Consider the following 27,615-nt stretch of genomic DNA (forward strand, 5'->3'; position numbering starts at 1 on the left):
TTGATACTGGGGCTGGGGGGGATCCATTATGACAGTAGACTACTTGAGAATAAGATTAGCACCCCGAGAAGGGGTTGATACTACTGAAGAGGATAAACAGTAGATCCTTCGAATAGGAGTGACGCCAGGTTCTAATTCCTGGTCATGAGTACAGATATTTCAGTTTCCTCGGTGAACTAAGAAACAAGGCTGTTGACTGAAGAGATGAGTGAAATGGAAGCTTTGACAAGCTAAAGCTGGAAATAGCCACGCTAGAATGATTTGGGGAATAGAGTGGGATTTCTAAGCAGTCCTGGGCATTCCTGGTGGTGCATTTAAAGTAAGATTTATCAACTTCATTGTGTATTCCTCTTTCCCTCCTCCTCAGCACCACATCCAGCTGCTTTAAAACTACTGTGAAGGAGCAAGAGGCAAAGCCATTGAGATGGTGGGGACAGGGATGTCTATAGAGAGATGGAGCTGGAATCTAAGCTAAAGATGGCATGGAGGTAGGGGGCAGAAAAAGAGAACAGGGCAAGAGCTCGCTGTCTTTACAATGCCTCGGGGCCCTGTAGGAGGATTCAGTGAATCATTAGAAGAGGAAGCTCTTACAGTATTCAGTCAATAGAACCCCAGTCCAGGGGATGTTTCTTTCCATTTGACTCCTTAGGCCACCAGTGCTGCTCACTTGGGTATCGGGAAGCTCATCTCCTGCCCACCCTCCTCTCTTTCCTTTCCACTCTTCATTCCCTGGAGTCCAAGACTCATCCTGTTTTAGCCAGTAGCTTAATTCACATCTTCCCAACCATAAACCTTTGTTTAATGTGTGCTGCCAAGACTCTGTTAATTCCTCGGCTTCATATTTCCACAGTAAAAGTCCAAAGACACCTGATAATCCAGCCTTCCTCCATCTTAAGCTTGAACGCCGTCTTACAATAAAGACAACCTAGATTCATTCTTGATTTTGAGTAAATATCAGCTTCACTGGGATTGGGCTATGCCCCACCTATAACCTTAACTACACATGGTTCTGTACTGACTCTTCAAGAAAATGGCAACCATGGTTTTGTTTCAAAAAGTTGTTATGACCATCTTGCAACCCTACCTTTATTTCAGAAAGTCATGACTACTTTGTTTTTTGGCTCCTGTAATGCTGCAAATTTGCCTGACAAATTCTCCATTTGGAAACCCTCTACCTCTGAGCTATAAAAACCCAACCATACCCATGTCCAATGATGACCTTTTGAACCCAGCCTTAGGAGGATGCAGGCCATGTACATGAATTTTTAAAACCGTGTTTTAATTAATTGCATGCATTAATTGCTTGCCTTAATTAATGTGTCCATGACAGTTTGGGTTGGCAGTCTTTCTCCTCAAGTCTTTGGGCTTAGCATCCACCCTCCCACCATGCTTCTCTTCATTAAATGGCTTGCTTCTTATTGCATACTTTTCCTTTATCCTCAAAGGCTTCTTTCCCAGCAGGAATGAAGATAGGAAGGGAACAGAACTCTGAAGGGAGCATGTAGCCCGTTTACTCTGCACTGTGAAGTGAGGTACCTTAAGTCTATGTGTTCTAAAGTGATGCACATTCGATGAGCTATGATTAGCATTTGCTCTTGTCCCAATACCTTTGGCAAGTAAGTTCATTTTGTAGGCTGAGTTCTCCTTGGTAGTCACCTTTTCAGGCACGCAGGCAGGGTGTGGGGTGTCCTTTTGCTGATTTCTCATTGGCTATCCCACCAACTTCATCTGGCTAATCACTATGCTCAACTGATCCAGGGACATCCTATGGCAGTGCTTCTCAACCTTCCTAACACTCAGACCCTTGAATACAGTTCCTCATGTTGTGGTGACCCCAACCATAACATTATTTTTGTTGCTACTTCCTAACTGTAATTATTCCAATGTTGTGAATCATGATGCAAATATCTGTGTTTTCTGGTAGCCTTGGGTGACCCTTTAGAAGTGATCTTTGACACACACACCCCACCCTTCATGAGGTTGTGACTTACAGGTTGAGAGTCACTGTTCTTGAGGATCCTGTGAGCCCAGAGTTCTTAGGAGTTTCTGTAAGGACCGTAAAAACAGTTTGTTGGACTTTGTGGTACAACAGCAATGAGTAAACCTCTATCCGTAGAGGCAGCCTACAGTGCTCTCCACGTCTCCTTGTTGGCTCATGACTCAGCTCTCAGAGACTTTCGTTTTGAATGCCTTCAGATACATTTTTTTAACCTGAATACATTACCTGGACCTCTTCCAGGTTAAAAAATTATCTGCCATTCTTTGCCCGCTCACATCCATAAGTGCTTCCTGAAGTCTGCCCCAATCCTCTTGATCCTTCCCATCCAGGAAAAAGCAAATACCATTCCCAAACAGAAAGGTTATAAAAAATGGCACCATTTGCAGACATTGTGGAGGCTTAGTCTTGGTGTTGCTTCAAGACTGATCAACATTTGAGCTAAGCTGACGACCCAGATAGAGTTGACAGTTTTCATTCATATTTATGCACTACAGAGGCTTGGTTTCATCTTCTAGGACTCTTCACACAGTGGCCATGCTTGGCAGTAACCTCTGACCTTGAACACCACTTATGGAGCCCTGGCAGGCATTGTAGAGAGCCAGTGTCTACTTGGCGACAGTATGTGGGGATCCCTGTGGCATTAGCATCAGGCTGACTTCGCCAATTGGCACTTTGAGGCCCTGCCCACCATCTGTGTTCTCAATAAAGGTGTCTCATCTCGTTATGCCGTAAGAAGTAAATGAAATCATATATTTAAAATATTTAGTGTGGTTCCTAGGTAACATCTGCTTAATTCATATTTTCTTTAATTCTATTTTTTATTTGTGTGTGTATGGGTATGGGTACATGTGTAAGTGTTGGAGATGCCCATGGAGTCCAGAAACACCACTCTGTTCCTCAGTAGCTGCCCGCCTTGTTTCTCAAAACACGAATCTCTCGACAGTATGCATCTGACTGAGTAGGTGAGGCCCTGGGAGCCATCTGTCTCTGCCTCCCCAGTGTCAGGATTATACACATGTGCTACTGGCTGGGAGTAGTAGCTTAGCCCTTAAATCCCAGATATAGGAAGCAGATGCTGGTAGAATTCTCTAAGTTTGAGGCCAGCCTGGTCTACATTGCAAGTACCAGTCCAACCAGGGCTGCTTAGAGAAACCCTATCTCAAAACAAAACAAAATAAGACAAAAGCCAAACCAAACCAAACAAAAACTAAAATAAGCATATATATATATATATATATATATATATACACACACACATATATATGTGTGTATGGATGGGGATGGGGATGGGGATGGGGATGGGGATGGGGATGGGGATGGGGATGGAGATGGAGATGTATTGGTTCTGGAGATTGAACTCAGGCCCTTATACTTGTGTATCAAGTACTTTATTATTGAATGAGCTATCTTTAAGCCTGATTTATTGATGTTTCTGTCTTGAAGATAGTCTTGCTATATCACCTATTCTGACCCCAAGTTCATAACCCTTCTACCTTAGCATCCCAAGTGCTGGTGTTACAGAGGATGCTGTCACATACAGTCATATTATTGATTTTTAAAATGTCTCAGTCTACCCAAGAAAACTCATGTACTCTTGAGTTCCCTTGCCTGAGTCTCATCGTCTCTCCCTAAAGCAGCAGGGATGAAATAGATACACCCTAGAGCTTGCTTGCATAACTCCTGTGCCCTTACCATGCACTTTCTGAACCATTTTGTAGAAATGCTACAGGAAAATGTAACTCCAAATTCACTTCTAATTTCTACAGACCAGAACTAATTTCTTCAATTTCTCCAGAGAGGAGAGTAAAGGTCCCTTCCTGGGCACTCAAGAGTCAATGCTTCTCCTCAGATGTATGGGAAAAGGACAGGGATCATTTCTTACCACTTAGAACTGAAGTAATATGAGGTCATGTTGTCAGCTTTACCCAAGTGCTAATAGAAAGGGTGGAGGGATGTAACCTCAGAAAACTGCTTTGGGCATCCCAGCTAGACATTTTCCAAGTACATGGTGTGGGATTGATTCTGAAAGCAGTGAGGATGGACATCACATTCAGACCACCACACATGGCCAACACTCTGTTGATTGAGCCATCTTCCCAACCTGAATTTTTGTTTGTGTCTCCTTGCTTTTTGAGATAGCCTGTAGTCCTGAATTGCTGCTGCTCCAGAAGGTGTCTAAGAGGCTGTGAGGCAGAAGCTGGGAAATTGCTTTGGCCTCCTATGGCTGTGGATTCCTCCCTTTCATCTGTAGCCATCCTGTAACAGGACTAAAGGATGGGTCAGGAGATTGCACCAAGGAAACTGCAGAAGAAACCCTGGCTCCCTTCTCTCCTCCTTCCCTTCCACCAGCCTCATCACATAGTCCATAGCTGCTAAGCAACTAATTCTCAAACCCTTCCTTTATGACAGAAAAAAAGCTTTGCCCACCATAAAACCTCATCGAATAGTGATAGATTTGGGGATTTTCAGGGAAGAGCAGGGTTTGAGCATGTAGAGCGCTCATTTGCTTTGTAGATAGATAATAATGGCCTTTCACTACAAAACCCACTTGAGGTTCTGTTAAATAAAGAGCTAATGCCATTCTGCTCTTTTCTCTCAGCCCCCCTTTTTTTGCACTCATGCAAATCAGAAACATTTGTCCTCTCTGGCTCTGTAGCCTCTTGGATATGGGAAACCCATAATGTAGCTCCCCTCCTCCCTGAAAATAACATAATTGTCAAGTACTCGTAACTTCTGAGTGCAATTTCAACCCTCTCATTGATAAGGCAATAACCCAAGCAAACAGCATCGGGTGACGACGCTACAAAGTCTGAGTGTAGGGGTAGAGGCATTATTTGAATGAGATGAATCGAAGTTCTCTATAAAGTTGCACAAATGCTCGCCAGCAGAATAGACTTTGGATAGGGCTATTAGACGGAGCCATTAAGCTGCCTGGCTTCTAGTTCATCTTCCAGAGAGCCTCAGCACAGACTCGCTCACAGTATTCAGACTTCTCAGATATGGCTCCCCTTGATAGAAAAATGTACACCACAGGCCTGAGATCCACTCAGTCCATTTGTGCCTCAGTCCTCTGGCCCAGCTTCTCGTTGAGTATCCAGAACGCCTTCTATGAACTTTCATTTTCAGTGACATTGAGTAACAACTAGAAGACCCATCCTAAGCACAGGAATCAATGTTCTTTCCTTTGCTTGTGTCCAGGTCACAGCTCCTTGGAATCACCCTCAGAAATGCCTTCTCCTCCTGGTAACTTTCTATGGAATCTCACCTGGACAATGAAAGACTCCTTCCCTTTCCTTTCCCACCGCAGTCGATATGGTAAGTGCATTTTTGACAATTATACTGTGACCCATCTTCACTGTCTTTTAATTGAGGAATCTCTGATTTGCCACTATGATCACTAGTAATCCAGGAATCCCTCAGTCCCCTATAGCAAAAACATATTACTGTACCCTCTGCCCCCCCAAGGGCACTCAAGTACCATTGATCACCAGAACATCCTAACTGAGATGTTGCACTGTGAATCCTAGAGAAAGCTAAGGGGTTTCTGGCACACGAATTCCATCCTCCCAGCCTTCCCAGTACATGGAACCCTGGTTCTCTTCACTGTTTATTCGATGTGGTGTTTATTTGTATTTGATTGTGATTTTGGGGATTTAAAGCTCTTTAGCATTTCTATAGACCAGGATCTTCAAGAGCGGGCTGTTAGTCGTTAGGAAGGGCACAGGTCTTCCGGGGCCCCTTCAGTGACTCTGTTATATTTGGCTAACTTCTGTTCTCAAACAGGTTACCTGACATATTCTCTGCTCATTTGATTGTCCAACAGCCTCAGAGGTCAAGAGAGCTGGTTCAATTCCGGTTTGTGTAGATGCAGAACTAAGCTTAACAGTATCCAAGTGGGCCCACTAACCTCAGACTTGCTATTGTTTTCCTATAGTTCTGGTTCTCCCTGGAGGCCACCAGCTCTACCTGTGAGCTGCTGTCCAGTGAATCCTCAGGAAGTTGTATTGACAAGGTATACAATTATTCATTCTCGGTGCTCAGCCTAAAAGCTCACAGTAGCAGGGACTCTGCTCTTGGAACATCAGGGTTAGGAGAGAGTTGTCACTTTTTCAGGGAGCACCTTCATTTCTTCATCTTCTTGGGAGTATTCCCCCTGAGGACAGGTACAATGCTATGTTCACTTCCTGTTTTATTCCTTCCCTGGAAGATGCTGCAAAAGGCTTATGCATGATGAATGAAAGCAGAAGGCTTCCCAATATAGAATTCTCTCATCAGACCTAATTCAATTAAGTATTTATGAACCCAGTACAGTGCTGAGTTCTAGATGCCCTTCTGGGCATATTTACCTATTCCTGCTTCTCAGTCTCTGCCCTTGGGCCTAACCTATTTAAAGTACACCTAACAGAGACGTTCCACTCGCTGTAGAAAAGCTCCAGCCAGAAGCCTGCCATCCCTCATTTATTACACAGTTAGTCTTGGTTTGTATTAAAGGCACCTTTCATTTCAAATTGAAAGAAAGAAATGCATAAAACCCCCTTAAGCAGTGTAGGATTCTACTCTGAGCTGAGATGCTATTTGCCACTCCTGAGTATCCCCAGAGGGAGAGAAGGCACAGTGGTTCTTGGGAGATTCCAAATGAGAATTACTTCTTGATTTTACTTAAACCAGACACAGAATAGCATCTTATGATAAGACAAAATATTTATAAATAATTGGTAATTTGTCTTTTGTATGGTTGATGCTTTGTAACCAGATGTTTTATGCAACTGGTCTTCAGATAACATGTAAAGTTCTTTTTCAAAGTCATCGATTATTTCTAGAGGACAACTTTTATACACTGTAGAATGTCTAAAAGGCTATCTCATGTGACACAGACAGCAACTATTGGTTCCCTATAGAGGACATTGAGGGAGGCTGAAGATCAAAGGCAGAAAGCCTTTGGAGTTTAGTAAGAGCCATCTTAGCCACCACTTGCACTCAGTAAATCCATTTCCTCTCTCTGAGCCCCATCTTCCTTGTCAGTAAACTGGAAGACTGGAATACCTGGGGCAAAAAATAGATCAAGTAGTTTTCTACAGTCCCCCTCAAACTGTTCTCATGTCCCAGAAGCTCATAATTTCCATTCTTTGTTGGTCAGATTCAAACTATTATCCAGTTAGTGCCCAAGTGCTGGACCACAGTGCCAACATCAGCTCTATCATAAGTGATGGTTCGTGCCAGGATTGACAGCTCCTTGATGTAGCACAGTGATGCTTTTAGAGTCTTTCTATCTTCTTGCCATGTTTAGTTCTGGGGGGACTGTGGAGACTGCATGATCACCATCAACACCTCCATTTCTGTGTCCACATCAGTGTGTCTATCGCATGGCTATTCCCATGCCAGATTCTGGACCTGATGCAAACTCAAGGATGAATAAGGCTGGGTTCATCCTTCTCAGAGGTCATAGGCTACAGAAAGAATCCTGTTAGCAGCTGAGCCCATTGCCAGTGAGTGACACTGAGGACTCACCCTGAGACCCAGCACAGAGATGGCTAATGGCAGATTTAGGGCCAGTCTCCTATCTCCTAAGGGTGTTTTGTGGGACTCAGCCTACATGACTATGAATCAAAAAGGCCAGAAGGCTCATGAGTAATAAATCCATACCTTTCACTTGCCAGGAAAGACATTTTAAGAAATGTTAACAACTTCATTAATTTTAAGTCCTCAAACAAGGGCAGAGAAATTTAACTGGGAAATTGCCGCCTAAAGGGGGGTAGTTCTTCAAATTGGGAGACATCATGGCGTCTTGGCCGGCCTAGTATGGAGCTTTATATTTGGTTGACCGGCTTAAGCCCCATCCTGGTGGGACAGGTGGGGGTGATGAAGGCAACATCCACAACCCAGCCACAGGTGACATGATTGACAGCCACAGTCCATTCCTCTCTCAGGCAAGCTGTCCACTCTGCATGGAGAGTGGCTTTCTTCTTGCTGGTGTTTTATGAGAAGAGACGAGGTAGAAAGAGGCTAATAAGATTTACTCACCCCCAGCCTGTAATTATCTGCTTGAGGAAAAAGTTTGACCTACCTTTTTGAAGGCTCCCAATATTTCTTCTAATTTACGTCGGGACCTTTTATGTTGTATAAAATATATTCTCTTCAGTGCCATTCAGTATCAGATTCCAGCTCTCTCTGGCCTCTGTCTTGAATGACGATAGATAATTTCATCATGGGGAGCTCAGAGCTACACATTCCTCCCCAAGCCTTTGAAAATAGAGCAAGGCTTTGAAAGGTGGCATATGAAACAAGCTCTCCCCACATACTTTCTTTTCATCATTGGCTCTTATGCCTATGAATGTAGTTATAGGCTTGGCTGAAGGACTGGGCTCTGAGTAGGCACCCAGATACAAATGTCCTCCATCAGGTCCTGCTGGATGCTTCCAGAATATAGCTGTTGGGGGTGCAAAATGGAGTCTGATCACCTTGGGTTCTAGAACCAAAGAAACAGATAGTATTCTTCATAGCTTTAACTCTCATGTTTACTCACTCTAGAGCTGAGGAATCAGATTGCTATTTTATTATCATTTTGTAGGTATGTTTATGTGCACATGTGTGTTTTATACACTAAGTATATGTGTGCAAGTATATGTCTGTCAGTGTCAGAGGATAAACTTGGGTTTCATACCTATGAACACTGTCTACCTCCTTTAAGATAGGCTCTTTCATTGGTCGAGAGCTCTCCAGTTAGACTAGGATGCTTGGCCAGTGGGTACCAATAACCATCTTGTCTCCACATCCCAAGCTTTGGTATTATAAGCATAAGCTTTATCATGCTGGCATTTTCCTTGGGTCTTCATACTTGCAAGGCAAGAATCTTATGAATTGAACTATTCTTCAACCCAGGATCAATATTTTAAATAGAATAATTAGAGATTATTCCCTAGGTGACCAAGACAAATGATATTTCCATTCACTTTTTAAAAACGTGGTACTTTACAAAACCTTCTGTCATGCGTTTTCTCATTTAAGTAGTATTGTGAAATTATAATGGATGAAAATTATTTTATATTCCATGTTTACAGAAATGTCAATAGAAGGTGAAAGCTGCCTGGTCTGTGTCACGTTGACAGTCAAAGCTAGCCATCATCGGGCTCAAGACAAAATGTCTAATTATTATTGTGTTTTACTTGAGAGCACCTTGGACTAGGCTGGCACATAGGCCTCACTCACATCCAGAGCTAGAACTGATAGCAGGGGATGCTAAAGAAATATGGAGCAAGCAGATAGCCAGGGTTCAAGAGGAAGGCTTCTGTGTCTAATCGGAAAAGGCAGAGGAAATGCCAAAGCTTGACATCAGATGCAGGAATCTGAGAGCCAGGAGTACAAGAGCAGGCTAAAAGGGCTCTCGAGCAATCAGCTGAAACAGGCGTGTGCTTCTTACAACTTCTTGAACCTACAAGGGCTAAACAGGGTCGTGGAAATGGTTCAATGGTTAGGAGCACTTGCTGCTCTTGCAGAGGACCAGGGTTCTGTTCCCAGCACCAACAGTTGGGAATCACAACTATCACTTAATTCCAGTTCCAGGGGATCCAACGCTCCCTTTTCTGGCCTCTATGGGCATCAGGCACACACAAGGCATACATACACACATGCAGATGAAAAGCCCAGACACTTAAAATTAAGTTCAGCTGCTGGGACATGGCCACGAGCAACACAGTATAAGGCAAACCAATACATGTGTGTCCTCAGCAAAGACTAATGAGTCAGAGCAAAGTAAATGAGCGCTCAAGCTCCCACTGTTGGTGGGGTCATATTTATATCCTTTCTGAACATCACATGTCTTTTCATGTGTCTGCTATAGAAAAAAATCCTTTCACCCATGTCTGCTTCAGCAAAACCTTCTTTCACCTGTGTGCCCCAGCGAACCATCATTTGACATAACTGACTTTCCACAGAAACCTACAAGTTTCCACTTCAACGGAGCACCAAGTATTATGGCCATAATAGTAGCTTAAAGAAAGTCGTAGACCAGAGTCTCCTCCAGAGCTTTAGGGGTGATGTGGCCTTGACAGAAGCTTGATTTCAAACAACTTGCCCAGAACCACAGGAGAATAGTTTTTTCTTATGTTATGGAGTCCAGTTTGATGGGTTTTGTTATGGCACCCCTAAAAATTAAACACAAACCATCATCCATCTGTCCCCACCCCCCACCACTCAAATCCACAACTTTGACTCTCAAAAAAAGGAAATATGCCTTCAGACATCTGAGAATACAGAAGACTTTGTTAGGATTTGAATAAAAGTTCTATTGAAACTTTGTCTTCTTTTGGGACCAGAGAGATCTATATAATTGCAGGGCTGGTGTTCTTGGAGAGGAAAATTAGACTTTTTAATTACTTTCCCTCCTGCTATCACCACTGTTCAACCTGTTAACGTATCAGTTTCTTTGATTGAAAAGACTGGGTAAATTAAATTTATCTCTCAAAAAATATTAAGCTAACATAGACTCAAAAATGGATAACGAAAGGATGTTCCAGCTCCCCTGTAGGAATTACTTTGCAACTCTAGTAGGAAGTCAGTTTGATCGCATTTCTGGAATCACATATTTAATATGGCTGCCCACGGTCAGACATTCTGGCCTTCAGGAGCCTGGCGTCACTGAAAGGCAGCCCCTAGACTCCCCCATGGACCAATGTCAAGGCTGAAAGCTTCCTTAGTGACTCCTCTGCCCTGTTCAGGAGAACCTTTTGTGTTCCTCACTCAGTCCTGTTCCACTGAGCTGAAAAATCGAGTTATTTCTTAGCTCATGCATCTGTATTTTTATCTGCAAGATGGCAAGCAAAAGGTCTCTGAATGCATCCACCGAAACCTTTGAGTCCCAGAGGGAACAATAGTGCTAGCAGTCATACACGACCCAAGAACATGGACCATCTGTCACCTCCAGGCCATGACCTGCTGGGAGCCAATGGGATCAATCCACAAAAATTCAATAGAAAGCAGCTGGCTTAGAAGAAGCATGCTTAAGATGCCCTTCTCAGTCATATGCCATTATAATGAAGATGCATAAAGGCAGTGAATAAATATGAATGAACATTTTATGTTAGAGGTGCACCAAGCAAAGGAGAGTCAGAAAGGGAAAAACAGATGAATAAAAGAGAAGAGAATTGACTAACTGGAATAAATATGAGAAAAGTGGGTCTTGAGAAAGCCACTGAAAAAACAGGTTACAGACAGAGAAACAGTAGGGGAGGGGAAGAATCGCTATGGCCGACTGATCTCTTATTGTCATATTGTCACACATTCTTTGTCCTGCTAGCATGGTTTCAGCTGTCCACCCTGAATATGAAGCCCCTAAGACTCATCTCAATCTTGGTCATTCTCTCGAGGATTATTGTTGTATCTTTATGTGGCTAAGATCGTTTCTTCTACTCAGTGTGTCTCCAGCAAGACAGGGAATGATTATGAAGATTCTATTGTGTTCAATATGCTTCAAATGTCACCGATGAGGTCAAATGGGGCTCAGGAGGAAGAGGTACCCTACTTGTCCTATGATAAGAGCAGCTGTGGAGGCATGTTCAAATCACCCTGAGACACAGTGTCAAAAGATCCAGTTTTGTAGAGGATTAGGAGGGGTAGACATTGTTCAGATGAGGACAACTAAGTTCCAAGCCTTGGGCTCCAGGAACAATGAAGAAATCCATGATGAGAGCATTCTGGGTAAGGAAGACACACACAGCTGTAAATCATATGCATGACCAGGTTCAGCTCTGTGATGGGAGTATAAATGAACTGGGAAGGGAAAGCAGGGACAAGGACAGGAAAATACCTGCCTCTGTGTATGCTAAGGATTTAGACTTGAGCCCCCCTTTGACAGCACAGATAAAGAGGGTGTGGTGGTTTGAATAAGAATAGTCCTCATAGGCTCATATATTTGAACGCGTAGTCACTAGAAATGTGCACTATTTGAGAGGATTAGAAGGATTAAGAGCCGTGGCCTTGTTGTAGAAAGTGTGTCACTGAGGGTAGGCTTTGAAGTTTCAAAAGCCCATGCCAAGCCCAGTGTACCTTTGCCTATGGATCATGATGTAGCTCTTAGCTGCTGTTCCAGCACTTGTCTGCCCTGTCCCCTGCCATGATGACAATGGGCTAAACCTCTGAAATTACAGACAAGCTTCTACGAAATGCTTTCTTTTAGAAGAGCTGCCTTGGTCATGGTGTCTCTTCACAACAATAGAACAGTGGCTAAGACAGAAGTGTATCAGGGAGATTCTGGTCACAGCTTGATCATAACAAGGAGGCCTATTCTGGATCACCAAATTGAGTGATTGTGTTGAGAGATGCCATTAACTAAAAAGAGAAGGAAAACATTTAGTAATAAGAGGGGTGACCAAAGCATCAAGAGAAAGGGAGCAGATGGTGAAGTCCGTGTTGGACAAGTTACATTTAAAGGAACCACAGGATGTCCAGGAGGAAATAGCCAGTGGAGAGTTAGGAAGTCCTTTTCCCCTCTTCTCAAGCTATAAGAATTACATTCAGCAGGCACGAGTTAGGAGCAGTTTTGTTTTGACAGCTTTGGGACACCTGAGCTATAGTATACAGATCATTTCTAACCAACCCAGAAAGGTAAGTGCCCAAAACATATGCAGAAAAATGACTGATGGACATGAGAGACAGCCCTCTTAAAATGAAATATTTTGTCAGGAGTGACCTCAGATGCAAATCCGCACATCAGAAGAGACCTCTCCTGTGTAGGACTTTAGCCAGTCCATTTAGAAAGATGACTAGAATAATTTCATCAGTGAGAAATTCATAGGAATTGTGGGCCGTCAGGGCCCACGGCTGTCTGGTTGAATAGCTTCATCTTTCAGATATAGATGGGGAGGCCCAGAAGTGACTGTATTATCCACAGGACAGTGGCAAAGTGGAGATTGAAACCTAGGCTGCCTCTTGGAAAAGCCTGTACCTTACCTCTCTACAGCAGAGGCACTGCTGTGGCTCTTTTGGTGTTTTCATTCACCTGGAATTCCTCAAGCGTAATAATTAAATAAAAGATTATTAATTTGGGAGGAATGAGAGGCGCTCAAGCAAGAGGGAGCAAGGGGGTCATGTAGATGCAGTGCCCATGTATAAAGTGCTCAGAAATGTTAAACATTTAAAACAGTGTCACTGTTCACCATTCCTAGGAATAACCCTATTGTGGCTATTGTGAGGAATGATTTGAATGTGCTCAGAGAACGGGTGCATCCTTAATGCTTTCTGACCCCCATTCTGTGAGAGCAAGAGCCTGGGGTTTGGTGTTACAGGTACATCTGCCAGAAGCTTTGTGTTTAAAACTCATGAATGTCTAGTTTTGCCTCCCACAGTCTGAAAGTATTTCTATCTTGACTCATGATACTATCTGATGAAATATGGTTTCAAAACTCACACAAATACACTGCTAGGCCATGATAGTTCCCTGTCTGGCCCAAATCTTGTTCTATCCCTTATTCTTAGCAACCTTCCCAATAATTCTGTTACTATATGTGGAAATCTTATCAGTCTTGCAGATGCTATGCACATATTGCCCGGTTTCCTTGTGTGTCCCCATGTCTGTACTGAGAGCCTACTTTAAGAGATATTGGCGAGTCCATCTTATCTGGTGGGCTGTGGGTATGTGACAGGTAGAGTAGCTAGGGCAGCCTGGTATTCAGCTGGCACACCTCAGGTTTGCTTGCCACACTCAGCAGACAGTGCCTTCCCACAGACACAGCAGAGAGTGGTTGATGCATGTCGTATCTTCTCAGGTCCCCCTTGTCCACCAACTTCCTCCTGTTGCCACGGATGCCACACAGCTCAGGGGTTTTCTCTGAGGTTCTCATCCCAAGCACCTCAGTTACAAAGATCCATATTGACTGGCGGCTCAGGATGCTAGGTTTCACCATGTCCTGTGAACTCTTGTTTATTCTGTCTGAGACCTGCCACTCCACCCACATCCGCCCTCCCAGAGTGCAAGCATGAGAGCACTAGGAACTATTCCTAGAAACTGCAAGATCACTGGAGGTTCAATATGGGCTCAAGCCTCAGCCTTCTTACTTTCCTAGACTGACTGAAGTTCATGAGTCACTTGACTGTCTGTCCTATGCCTCAGTTCCCCTTTATAAAATGAGGAAACTGGACTTGTGAATCTTAGAATACCTGTAATTTTTAATTGCAATTTTTTTTCTGAGATGAAGGACAGAATCTCATTTTGCTACCTACAGATGGTGTAGATTGAAACAGTATGATGACCACAGATGAGAGAAATAAGAATTAAGCTCTCTCTGTGCCTGTACACAGACACTCTGTGGGCTCACCCTTGCATACCCCCCCCTCCAAGACTGTGTTTCTATAATTGATTTATTAAAGGAGACTTGGCCCTTCTTCTCTGCACTTGATTGTGAGCAGAACAGATGTCTTGAATTGGGTGATCATTTCTCAGATGCATTCCAGGGCACCGGGTGATGCGAAGGAAGTGGGTGATTTCAAATTCCCGGGGCCCATGACAAATGAATAGTGGGTGTGAGTGAGGGGTGGAGAGGGGCCAGGTTGGGTATTTAGTGTTATGAAGTGAGTCGCCAGATGTTGATGACAGCTGGTGGATTAATACCAAAGGTGACTGGTGGGCCAAGTGTCCCTTTAGGAAATTACCCAGGAAGAGGAAGTAGCAGCCCTTAATCAGCTAAGCCTGGGGTGGAAGGAAGAACTCCTAGCTTTGAGATGCCCAGCTGGTGAAAGGCATGTTAGTGGACTTGCTTTGGCCACCTTCCCAAAGGGGGGGGGATTAGGCTTAGCATGGTAGTTATAGAAGAAAATTGAAATTGTTTATTTCACCACTCCATTTCCTGATCAGGAAACAGAGCTCTCTGCAGATTAAATGGAGGGCACGGTGTTGCATGATCTCTGTTAAGGTCTCCAGAGGAAGCGTTGAGTGATGAGCTCTTTCATCACTCTTCCCGTCTCACTTCTGAGTGAAACAAGGTTTGACAGAACCTTGCCCTCAGCACTGTGCATCCATTGCTACCTACAGCTGACCACTGTGCCCACCTAAAACTAGCCGTGGCAGCAAGCTCTGCTTGATTGAGAGACGCTGTCTCAATGAATTGGTACAAGAGTGGTGGAGAGTGATCCCCAACACTAACCTTGGGCTTCCACATGCCTGTGTACATACTTGTGTGTGCATGCACACATGAATCCGCTTTATCCATAGTCAAAGTAATGCCCACTATTATGTAAAGTCAAACTGTCCACATCACTATATCAGATATCCAGTATGCTTATTGAATATATGCTTCCTCATGAAAATTCCATGACATCATCTCTATTTGATCACCATTTTGTAGAGTCAAGAACAATGATAGTAAATGGTTTTCTCTGACATAGCTAGCAAGTAGCAAAGATAAGTTTTAAATTTGCATGTGCCTTGAAGGACTCTTGTCTTACTTCCCTAGACCCCTTGGAGCCTCCTACCCATGAGTGTTGATTAAAAAACAGGGAGAGAGGAAGGGGCTCCCAGTGTAGTCAGCATTGTCTTGAGTCCTGCAAGTCAAGTCAGCTCAGTTCATCTCCAAGGAGGACGAAGTGATATTTCTACAGATCACTACAGAATTCAAGGTAGTAGGATCACTTGCCACGCAGCTAAGAAAGGATGTCCCAGTGTGAGCAGATAGCTTAGTGGTTGAGCATTTGGCACACAATCATGAGGACCTGAGTTAGGAAACTAGAACCGACATAAATGCCAAATGGCTATGACAACCCACCTGTAATTCCAGCCACAGAAGGCAGGCAGCAAGCTGAGGTTAGTCATATCTATGAGTGGTGGGTTTCAGAGATCCTGCCATATTGACTAAGGTATGAAATAGAGGATCATTTCATGTATCAATCTTGAACATTTATATGCACATATATTGATATGCATGTGTGTGCATGTATACACATATATGTGTATGTGGGCTTGTGCATGAGTGGGCACACACACACACACACACACACACACACAAACACACATGGGTGAAAAAGTATATATCCTTTGTTCATTACCAGGTATGAGCTCATAGAGTTCACAGGAGATACAGTATTTTAACTGTCATCATTCATGGTAATGTGCTCCCCTAGGCATAAATAAGGAAACCAAGCCTCAAGTGGTTAAATGACTTGCCTAAAAGCACAAGACCAATTGTTACAGTGCTGGAAGACTTTCCAGGAACTCTCCGGTGCTCTTTCCCCTTTCTTCCTAGCCCAGTGCATTCTCTCAGCCCTATCTCACTGTAGCTTCTGGCCTATGAACAGACCTTCTCACCAGCAGGGAGCTTCCAGCAATCATCAAAGAGCAGTGTATTGGCAGAGGAGCACATCTAGTTTGAGAGAACCCTAAAAGCCTTCCTGGAGATGAATTGAGCCATTCGATCATTGGGAGATATTTGAAAACTAGCCATGTGTGGTTTTGCCAGCTTATTCCAGAAACAACAACAAACACCAGTGGATTTTTGAGAATTTTTCTAATTGTATAAGTTATTGCTTTGTTTGTTTGTTACCCAAGGCTTTAAGTAATTATAATAAAAACCAGAGGGTTTTAGTGCCACTTCTGCAACCCACCCACTGTGCATCCTTTGGCACACAGAAACATCCACAATGTTTCTGGCCTCAGTTTCTTCATCTTAGATGGACTCCAAAGTCCTCAGTGACTCTTAGGGTCTACAGTTGAGAAGTTCTGACAGATCTCTTGAGGATATGAGACCTTGGCTTATGTCCCAAGATTGGCAGCTGCTGGGGGAGTTTCCTTGCTCTGGGCACAGTCCTAAAGACTGATAGTTTAAGAATGCTAGTTTCTTTTGACCTGCTTAGTGAACTGTCACTTGGGATGCAGATGTTTCTAAAGGCCAATGGCAAGAGCATCACCACACATGCCTGACACCTCATGTGGTTTCCCATGAAATACACAGAAGCAGACTTATCAGGAACACACTGGGATGTCTATGCCATAGAGTAAGCGAGCCCAGATAGATGTTCCAACAAGTGGATCCAGGAGAAGGAAGAACTGGTGGTCAGTCGCTCTGACATTCAGCTAGCTCCGGGTTAGTACTCCCTAGGGATGTGCCATTCAAAAGGCCCTCACTCAAGCAGGGGAAATGCTTTTTGTATTGTGTGGAGGACTCTGGCTAGTACCATACATGACTCTGGGTAAGCTTTTCCCTTGCACGGGTCTAAGGGTTTGTCCAATGAAGGAAAAGGTTTTGACCTCAAATGTCATTCACTCTGTGTTCCAACAGTCTCTGGGATTGTTACTAAAAGCAAAATCACCTGTAATATGCTATAAGAGATAATACTAAAAGGGGCTGTCTGTCACTACCTCCTTTAGCCTTGTGTCTAGATCCCCACATAAAGACTATTCCTCACTGATAAACTGAAATCTGTATTAAGATGGTTCTGGCAATTCAAATTAGCAATCTCCCAAAGTCTGTTGACAACTTGTGCTAGAGACAAGACCCGAGAGAAACTGCTAACTTGAGTCTGAAACACTCTTGATAGAGAGGAGGGGTCAGTGACATGGGGCCCACAAGCTTGACGTTGTCTCTTCTCGTTAATTCTACAATATTTGCTTAACTTTGTGGTACAATTGCTCTCTAAAGCTCCCAATATGCCCAAGGTCACCTAGAAAATGGCTGATTTTGAGATAATGTCTTGAAAACTAAGGGTAGTTGTTTGTTTGTTCCCTGCCTGGAAACTGACTTAGATTTAGGAGGTTTAGAATGCCTTTGGTACATCTCTGGGTTAACACTTTGAAGATTTAGGAGACACAAAGGAACATTGAGGGGTCCTCAGGGTCATCAGGATACAAAGGAGGACTGATGGATTTTCTAAGCCCAACCAAGGGGAAATCCAGTGTCTAAAGACTCCCTGTTGCCATTCTGTGGTGTTGTTACAGACTTCACAGGAACCCTGCTCCATGATTCTCTTTTCCTGGTTTGTGGCTTGGGTAGGAAGCCCCATTTCCATCTCAGTTGCCGGTGTCTGAAGCAAGACCTCAGGCATTGCTATAGCTGCTGTCAGTTTCACACTAGACCAGAATTCCACCCTCAGATCAGACTGTTCACACAGGCTGCCATTGCCAATCCCTCCAGTTATCCATTCTACAGCTCGGCTTGGGTCAGTTATCCTACATTTCCTGCATGAGAACATTTCACACTGAAGCATTGTTTTGAGGTTACTGTTAGCATATTAGGGTTTTGAAATGTGGCCCTATCCTGGCAAGTTTCAGGACACACACACACACACACACACACACACACACACACAGAGAGAGAGAGAGAGAGAGAGAGAGAGAGAGAGAGAGAGAGAGAGAGAAGCTCATTCTTGACCAGTTGTACAACTTGCTTGAGGCTGCTTTAATGAGTATTTAAGAATCTGGGAAAGGTAAAGGCCTACTTTAAATATCACATACTGGTAGCCCCTTCCAGTGCTTGTGACTGATGTCTGTAGGTCCTTTGGTTTGGCTGTGAGACCAGAAGGAGCTGCAACTGTGGTCCAGGAGAGTCTGCGGACCCAAAGATGACAAGCGCTTCAGGGAAAGGAGGTTCCTTTTCCTTACAGTTTCAAATGCAGAAATGCAGGTTTAGAGAACACAGCCTGCAGGTCCTAGAGCCATCATGACTATGCCCTACCAAAGACTTATTTTATCCTGCTTTGTGCTCCTTTCAGCAGGCAGATCATTTCTAGAAGATTCTATTATCTTTCTTTGTGAGTGGATTGATAAGAGAGTCCAGTATCAGCAATAGTGATTGAGTGTAGCTGCACACTCAGCAGTTTGGAACGGTAGCCGTCTTTCTTTCCTAGTTTTAATTGGCACATGATAATTGCTTGTCATTTTTAAATAGTCATCTTCTCATAGACCAACTGGATATATGCAGTAAGACTGAGATCTCTTGACCCTTCTGAAGGTTGCAGTCACTGTAAAGGGACCTGACACTGAGGAGCAATAGATCTGTTTCCTGAGGGTGGTGCAGAAGTCTCTGAAGACGTGAACTGTTGACAGAGCTTGTGTCAAAGAACAGTCATCTCCACATACTTACTTTCCTCTATGCTGTGACCAAAAACACTTGATGAGATGTGACGGAAGGAGAGAAGATTTTCTTGGGCTCGTGGGTTTAGGGGAATATCATGGAAGTAAAAACATGGCGGCCACTGGCACTTGAGGCGGCCACTGGCACTTGAGGCGGCCACTGGCACTTGAGGCGGCCACTGGCACTTGAGGCGGCCACTGGCACTTGAGGCGGCCACTGGCACTTGAGGCGGCCACTGGCACTTGAGGCGGCCACTGGCACTTGAGGCGGCCACTGGCACTTGAGGCGGCCACTGGCACTTGAGGCGGCCACTGGCACTTGAGGCGGCCACTGGCACTTGAGGCGGCCACTGGCACTTGAGGCGGCCACTGGCACTTGAGGCGGCCACTGGCACTTGAGGCGGCCACTGGCACTTGAGGCGGCCACTGGCACTTGAGGCGGCCACTGGCACTTGAGGCGGCCACTGGCACTTGAGGCGGCCACTGGCACTTGAGGCGGCCACTGGCACTTGAGGCGGCCACTGGCACTTGAGGCGGCCACTGGCACTTGAGGCGGCCACTGGCACTTGAGGCGGCCACTGGCACTTGAGGCGGCCACTGGCACTTGAGGCGGCCACTGGCACTTGAGGCGGCCACTGGCACTTGAGGCGGCCACTGGCACTTGAGGCGGCCACTGGCACTTGAGGCGGCCACTGGCACTTGAGGCGGCCACTGGCACTTGAGGCGGCCACTGGCACTTGAGGCGGCCACTGGCACTTGAGGCGGCCACTGGCACTTGAGGCGGCCACTGGCACTTGAGGCGGCCACTGGCACTTGAGGCGGCCACTGGCACTTGAGGCGGCCACTGGCACTTGAGGCGGCCACTGGCACTTGAGGCGGCCACTGGCACTTGAGGCGACTGGTCACACTGTATTCTGATCATGAAGCAAAGAGATGAATGCTGCTGCTCTGCTGGATTCTTCCTTTCCGTTCAGTCAACGACCCCAGTACATGTGCTGCCCTCACTAAATGTGTCTTTCTTCTCAGTATTCCCCTCTGCGATCACCCGCGTAGACACGCCCACATGTGTGCCTCGTCAATACCCTAACTGCTGTTTATTGTGATAAGCCAACAACTGAAATCAGCCAGCACATTCAAAAGTTATTTAATTTGGTCTTTGTCCATGGATTTTGATACTGAAGCTATGGAGGGGAAAGGCAAAACCCTGGATCTACATCATGCTCCAGTATTGTGTCTCCTGGCTCTCCCTAGGAGTGGGCGGGTGGGCGTTGTCATCCTAGTAAAAGTGAATGCCCTGAGCTTCAGTTTCCTGGTCTGTAGAGGAGAGAACACCACCTACTTCTTAGCGTTGCCCTGTAGATTTAAAACAATGACAGAAAAACAAATGTACTTTGAATGGTCCCTAGCAGATAACCCGAGGGACACGCACTGGGTGTCTCCTCCCTTGGGTGTGGACCAGTCTTGGCCAGGGAAAGGCTGAGCACTTGTTGAATCCATTGATCACTCTAAATACTGTGAGAGGTTATAGCTCCTGCCTCATAGGCCCTGAGTCAGAAGAGGGCAAAAGAGAGGTCTTTAAGAAGCACCCTGTATGTAGAACCTTTCAAAAGGCTCAAGTTTCTGAGTTTTTCCTAATGTTGTTAGAGAAAATGATATTATTGCCTAAACATATTAAAGGTGGTTTAGGAGCAAAGAAAAAAAACAACAACAACCTGCTTCTCAATGTTTTATGAGATTAAATCAGAATGTAGAAAAATCCAATTCAGTTTCACCTCAAAATGAGCGCAATATTAACTCCGTTCCTATTTAAAGCCAGGAAGTACAGCTGTGGTAGTTAAAGTGGGCCTGCCTCCAACCAAGCCTTTCAAAACAAACTCATTGAATGATGGGACATTTGCATAACCTGCTTGACTAGGCAGGGTTTGACCCCTACACAGTGGATTAACACACTCCCTAGAGGCCAGATATCCCAGAAGTCATGGTGATCAGTCTGTTTGCCTAATATGTACGCAGTCACATTTGCCAGGCAGAGTCTTATTTGGCACAATACACCTCTGTCTCAAATAGAAATAGGACATCTTTATTTGGAGAAAAGTAGATGCAGTAGATGACAGTTGTGGAGATTGAAGCTTTGGAAAAAGGCATCAGTAATTGTCACTGTTGGGTAGGCGGCCCCTCTCCCTTCCTCCCATTCTTTCACATTCATGAATGTGGATGGAAATTTTGGGCCCTGTCTGTTGAAGCCAGGAGTTATTGTCACGTTTTTCATTTTGAGGGCCATTTTGGTATTGTGAAGGACCAAACGCTGTACTAGTTTTCTCCTGGTATTCTGACACCAAGGCAAATTGCCTGGCAAGGCAGTATAAGGGGGTAGGGATGAGGCTCAGTTGATTCAGTGCTTGCCTAGGATGCACAAAGCCCTAGGTTTGCTCACCAGCACCTCATAAACACAGAGCTGTGACATACACCCATAGTCTGGACACGCAGGAGGTAGAAACAGGAGAATAGGGGTTCCAGATCATCCTCAGTTCTATAAGCAAGTTGGAAGCCAATGTGGGATGCAAGAGACCCTGTCAAGAGAGATAGGAGAGGGAGAGGGAGAGGGAGAGGGAGAGGGAGAGGGAGAGGGAGAGGGAGAGGGAGAGAGAGAGAGAGAGAGAGAGAGAGAGAGAGAGAGAGAGAGAGAGAAACAAGAAGAGCGATTCCACCACACACACTAGGCACAGCGTCACGGCAGCCCTCAGAGTCAGGCTGAGCATCTTCAGTGCTGATAAGATACCAAGGCATCAAGTGGCATGTCAATACAAGGAAGGCCCCATCTCCACATTATAAAGGGAATTGTCTGCACCATGAAAGGGCAAGCAGTATTAACCTTAGAACCAGAGGATACAGCTCCTGCAGAGCCACTGGGAAACATAAAACATAAATCTCTATTGCCCAGAAGCAGAAAGATACTTAATAGAAGTGTAATTGAGAGTTTTTTTTCCCGTCTAACTTAGATAGTTTGGCTGTGTCGATGGGAATGACTTCAGTCCCACTCCGGGGAAGGGCCAGCTGCCCGTGGATATGATTATAGGACCTTCCAGCAACTGGCTGCTTGTGCCAGAATCGACTCCGCTCCTCTGCTAAGTTCTGAAATCCCCAGTAGCAGGCTTATTTTGGAGATAGAAGCAGTGGCCCCAGAAGCAGCTGTTTGAAAGCACCAATGTTAATTGGGAGCTAGCACCCATTAGTGTGGCCAGAGATTGATTGATTAAATTAGCAATAACCCTTCCAAGAGCAAGGACTTTGGAATCTTACAAAAGTTAAATCGAGAAAGAATTTTGGAAAACATCTGGCCAAGATCTTCTCTTTGAGGAATTGGAGGCCCAGAGAGGGTAAATGACTTCTTGAAGGTCGCCAGCAAATCAGTAACAGTGGTGGAGTGCCAGTTTCACTCGGTGCTTACTTGTAGAGTCATCTGCAAACCCTTTGTTATACTGATAAAGAAAATGAAATCTACACCTGAGAAGTGACTAGCCCAGCCTGGACTGTGGGAACCAACATTCCTTGTCCAGTGTTCTGTTCTTTCTACATGCAACTTTCTCTCTTTCTTCATAGCCTCACAGGTTGGTAAGGAGGGTAAGAAGCAGGTGGCTGAATGAGGTCTATTTACGGACATGCTCTGTGAATCCATCAGCATGCTCTTGAGAGCCTGCCCTGTACAAAGCACTTCAGCCATGTGAGACTCTAGACAGTGAATAAGGAGAGAATAAGAGAGAAAAGAGAAAAGGCCCTGTGCCCTGAATAGAAGTATACACTGCTTAGCACAGAATGGGTGTAATGGAGAGTTTTTCCCTTCTAACTTTGATAGTGTGGCCGTGTAGATGGGAATTAATTACTCACACACAAGCCCACACCGCACACAATTGTCTCAGGGTCAGGCTTTCTCCTCCTGCCCTCCCCTGTGTCTCTATACTCAGTGGCTGACCCTCGTGCTCTCTCAGGAGAGGGTAAGCCAGGCCCCCACAGTGTGTCCCTATTAGTGACCACAGAGGTGAAGGGAGCAGGACAGAAAGCAAGGCTGGGGTAACCAACAGATTTGCTTCAATCTGGGACTTCTCAGTCAGACACTACAGGGCAGGTGAACACACCTTCTTAAGGCTTCCTGTATCACTCTCAGTGAACGGGGAGGAGGGAATGGAAAGCCAGAGAGCTGGTAAATACCAGAGGCAGACTCAAATTCAGACATAACTTGCTCGGACCAGCTGTGCTCACCCACAGTGAAGACGTCTCACTCTTCCCAGGAGCCCTGGCACATCCAGGTTTTCACTGCCATATCATATATTTCCTTTACTGTTGGCAGCCTGGGGCGCTGGTAGAATTGCATCTTGCCTCTCCTGGACAGGCAGAGATGGCGGTTGAGGCGAAGGCTGGCATCATGGAGGGCGGGGCTCATGTTTGGGGAACAGTTTGTCGCACTGACTTTTGCTGTCATTGCAGGTCTGGAGTGCAGCTTCGATTTTCCCTGTGAGCTAGAATACTCCCCTCCCCTCCACACCCATGGGAACCAGAGCTGGTCCTGGCGCCGTGTGCCCTCTGAGGAGGCCTCGAGGATGAACTTGTTGGATGGGCCAGAGGCAGAGCATTTGAAAGAGATGCCCAGAGGTAAGGGACTGTGTCCTGGGTAGGCCAGGACCAGGATTGGAGACCCAATTCCTTTGAAATGAAGAGGTTTTCCCAGCCCTGCACACACCCTTGGCTCCTTGGAAATGGGCTTTGAATGTCTCTGTTTCTCCATGGCTCCTTGACCCATGTACCACGGGACACATGAGTCTAATTTTAAGATGAATCCAACCCTTTACAGTTACCCATTAATAGAAGTAGGATTCTAGAACTCAACATAGATTTCCCAAGGTAATATAATAACTGAATAACATGTTGATCTGTTTGTCTATCTGGAATGGGGTTGCCAAGGAAAACACAAGTCGCTCAGTTCAATATGAATTTCTGAAGAAGATTTTTTTTTTTAATGTCTCAGGTGATGCTCAGAACAGACACTGAAACCTATTCTAACCTCATGGAAAACTTCAAGGTGTTCTGCATTTTTATTTGCTGAATCTGCCAATCTTAACTGGAAAGGCGCTGTGCAACTGGGTTAAATGTGTGTTTCGTACTCACTCATGAATATTCAAGCCGCATGCTTGTTTTGTATGATGCTTTCAGCAGTCCTGAGCTCTTTATGAATATTGCCTGCCAAATTTCCAGGACCTGAAAAGTAGACACTGACTCGTGGTACTGGTTACATATTTGGAGAGATTTACAGGGAGATGTGAAAACATTAAGCCCCACTCCAGCCTTCTGATCTGTTCCATGCCAAACCTCAAGACTTCCAATTCCTTAGACACAGAAAGTATGGTGGTTCCCTAAATCCAAAGTGGGGTTTCAGGCTTTTAGGAAGAAATGAGAACTGAAATCGGAATGGATTTTCTGGACATTAGTGGGACTTGTCATCCTTTACTGTCCTGTTGGATTCAAAGTTAGTGAGGGAAAAGCCAGAACTCTGAGGAGGGGAGGGACTGAACCAACTCACAGCTTGGGGTTTCATGTGCAGGTCTACATGCCTGCCATGATTAGGTCCAGGCAAGGGCTCTTTCCTTCCTGTTTCTGTCTGTAGCAAAAGCCACCACCAGAGACTGTACTGTAACCAAGTTCTTAAGAATGACTCTCATGGGCTCATACATCCACAGGGCCTATCAGGGACAGATCTCATGTGGGCTGAAGGAGGTGACATAATAGTCAATGCTTTTGGATGAGTTACACACCATCCTCCAACCTTATCACCACAAAAAGCCTAGTAGGTACTGTCCCCTTCTGCACAGTTTTCTGGGCTCCCCTTTCTGCTTTTGTGCCACTTTTGAGATTGCTTGAAGTTGATCCGCGCTTTCAGCGACCCTTGCCTGAATGTCGATGTCTCATGTGGAGGTAAATTGCTCTTCACTGGGCAATGTACAGGGGTTTATAAATTATAGAAAGTGCTGTTAAAGATGACAAGTCAAGATATCTGAGCAGAGGCCTAGCAACTTTAACATTTTATATTATGAAATTTGGCATGTACAAAACATAGCTATAATAAATATGCGCAAATTACAGATGACAGGCTAAGCAATGCTCAAGTTCTCCCCACCAAGCCAAAGAATTGAAATGTTGTCTTCCCTTTGGTAGTCTCTTGGTTCCAACTTAGTCCACAGACATCTCTCTACCCTTGGAAGTAACTACTGCTGTAACAGTAACATACTGCTAGTATGCTAATCATTCATTTATCCTTCTTTAAGGCCTTGCCACCTAAGTGTGAGCCTCCCCCCCACAAAGCATTTATTAGATCTGCAGTCTTTTAATATAAATGGAATCATTCCATCATTCTGTAACCTGCTCACTCTGATACATGTATCTTTGGTCTATTGCTCTGTTGAATTGATTGCACGAAGGTAAGTTTCTTTTCTCTTTTCGGCCATTGAATATTTGGGCTACCTCCAGGCTTTTATAATTACCAATAACACTATTGTAAGCATTTTTGCAGATCTCTTGGTGCGCCTGTCTGAGACTCTTTGTAACATATAACAAAGATGGAATTGATAGGTGTCGCGCGCCCAATGTCCCGCCAGCAAGAACGACTCTCGGCAACAGAATTCTTCTGCGAGCAAGCCTTTACTGTGTTACAGCTCTTCTCAGTGTTACAGCTCTTCTTAGTGTTACAGCTCTCTTGAACAGGGACCCCGAGCAGCAAAGTCGCTCGCCTTATATACACAACAGTATGCTAATTATCTCTCAGGGATTGGTGGGGCATGGATCACCCCACTATCACCCCACTACTTGTCCTCCAGGGATTGGCGGAGAATGAATCACCCCATTAGCATGGTACCGCCCCTCATTAGCATATTAACGGTCAATTGACACCTGGTGCAAAAACTGCACATGTGCAGTACTGTTGTTCACCACTGGAGGGCGCCCTACATCTCATTATCGTATGGCTGCCCTAGCAAGGGGACAAGCCTGCACATGCGCAGTAAGTTGTCGACATCCAGACAAGGCTGGATGTCGGCGCCATCTTTGTTTCGCCACGCCGCTCTCTACATCTCACCCTTTTTTGTTTAATAAAATGACTGGTCTAGATCTGGGTGTCACGTCAATCTTGTCATTGCTCCTGTCTTAGGTCGTTCTCATCCAAACTCGGCCTTACCCGTCATAGAGTTACCCTATCGCCACCGGGCCCCATGTCTTAGGTTGGTCCGAGCTCGAGGAAAGTTGCCCGTCTCTGGATACAATGACTCCACGTGACAGTGACAAAAATGATCTAGGGCAAACTCTTAATCTTTCAAAGAGGCCAGCCATATGTTGGGAGAAGCACCCTTTTTGATGGCGGTCATAGCCTGGTAAACAACCACTTTGTGTCTGGCATGTTCTCTTTTTAAACGGCCAATAAGCCAGAGATCTATTCCGCATCCCAGGAGGACAATAGCTCCCCAGGCAAACATGCCCGCCCACTCCTTAACAAGGGAGAAAGCATTGGTAATCCATGAGGTAAAGTCTTCAACTGTGATGGGGTCCAGCCTAGTGCTGTTGAGGACAGCAATCTGCATCAGCAATTGTCTTGATAGTTGCTCTGCTTTCATGGACCAGTTTCCTTTTAGATAATTCGAGATTTCTTTGCTCTGTTGAAAATGCTGAGAAAAGTTAGCTCGCAAAGGAATAATGCATAAAACTCTAAGGGAGGAAACACAAGACAGCTGTGTCATATGATACAGTGCTTCAATTTGTTCTTGAACTAAATCTATCCTTTGATTGGCTAATAGAAGGCCAGATGCCAAATGGGTATTAAATTCTTCTTGTATCTCTAGCGCCACTGCAGTTCTTTATACAATCTGATTGACAGTCTCAGCCATCTGTATTTGATTGGTCATAGCGATTGCAGCTGTGGTAGCTGCGGCAGCAGACAGCACAATGGCTGAAATTATGACTGCCGTAATTCCAAAATCTCTTTTGGCTCTCAGTAAATTAAGAATAGGAAAGCTATCTGGGTTTGCCTCCACTGGGATTGGCACAAAGGAGGGAATCTTAACCATCACTGCGGTGTCATTGGTGCCATCCCAGCATTCAGCTAAATAGCAGACTACATCAGAGCTATTACAATTTAAAACACCATTGCTGACATTAGTGCTTATCAGAAAGAAAAAAGGTGATATAACACATTACTGAAGTACTAGTGGCAATATTATTTGCCAAGAGGTTATTATATTGAATATTGGTCAACCTGGTATCATTTTTTCTGGTAGCTGAAACATTATACAGCACGAAATTCTCACCCATCAACCTAGCAAAGGGGGTCAGGGATATATATGCCCCTTGTTTATTGGACAGCACCCATTGAAACCAAGGCCAGAGATTATGCTTGCCAGTCTTATTCTCAAAACAGTAGAATTGCTATGAACTGGCATGGGTACTGGCCAGGATCTGGCAATAGCCCACAGGGTGAGCGAATTAACCTGTATTAACATTCCCAGTAATAATAGTAGGGTTCGTAGTCTCA

General features: G+C 44.9%; 1 protein-coding gene across 2 annotated transcripts in view; it reads left to right on the forward strand.

The window, feature by feature from the left end:
* The window catches only part of Alk (ALK receptor tyrosine kinase), a 719,891-nt gene that overhangs the window by 207,972 nt on the left and 484,304 nt on the right, over positions 1-27,615 (forward strand). For both annotated transcript variants that reach the window (XR_005505446.2, NM_001169101.3), the window contains exons 2-3: positions 5,198-5,314; positions 23,532-23,696. Coding sequence is in view for 1 of the 2 variants with exons in the window: in NM_001169101.3 (NP_001162572.1) it covers positions 5,198-5,314; positions 23,532-23,696 (282 nt within the window). In the remaining variant the exon portion in view is untranslated. The remainder of the gene's footprint in view (positions 1-5,197; positions 5,315-23,531; positions 23,697-27,615) is intronic.

Source organism: Rattus norvegicus, chromosome 6 (genome assembly GCF_036323735.1).
Source record: "Rattus norvegicus strain BN/NHsdMcwi chromosome 6, GRCr8, whole genome shotgun sequence".
Lineage (NCBI taxonomy): Eukaryota > Metazoa > Chordata > Mammalia > Rodentia > Muridae > Rattus > Rattus norvegicus.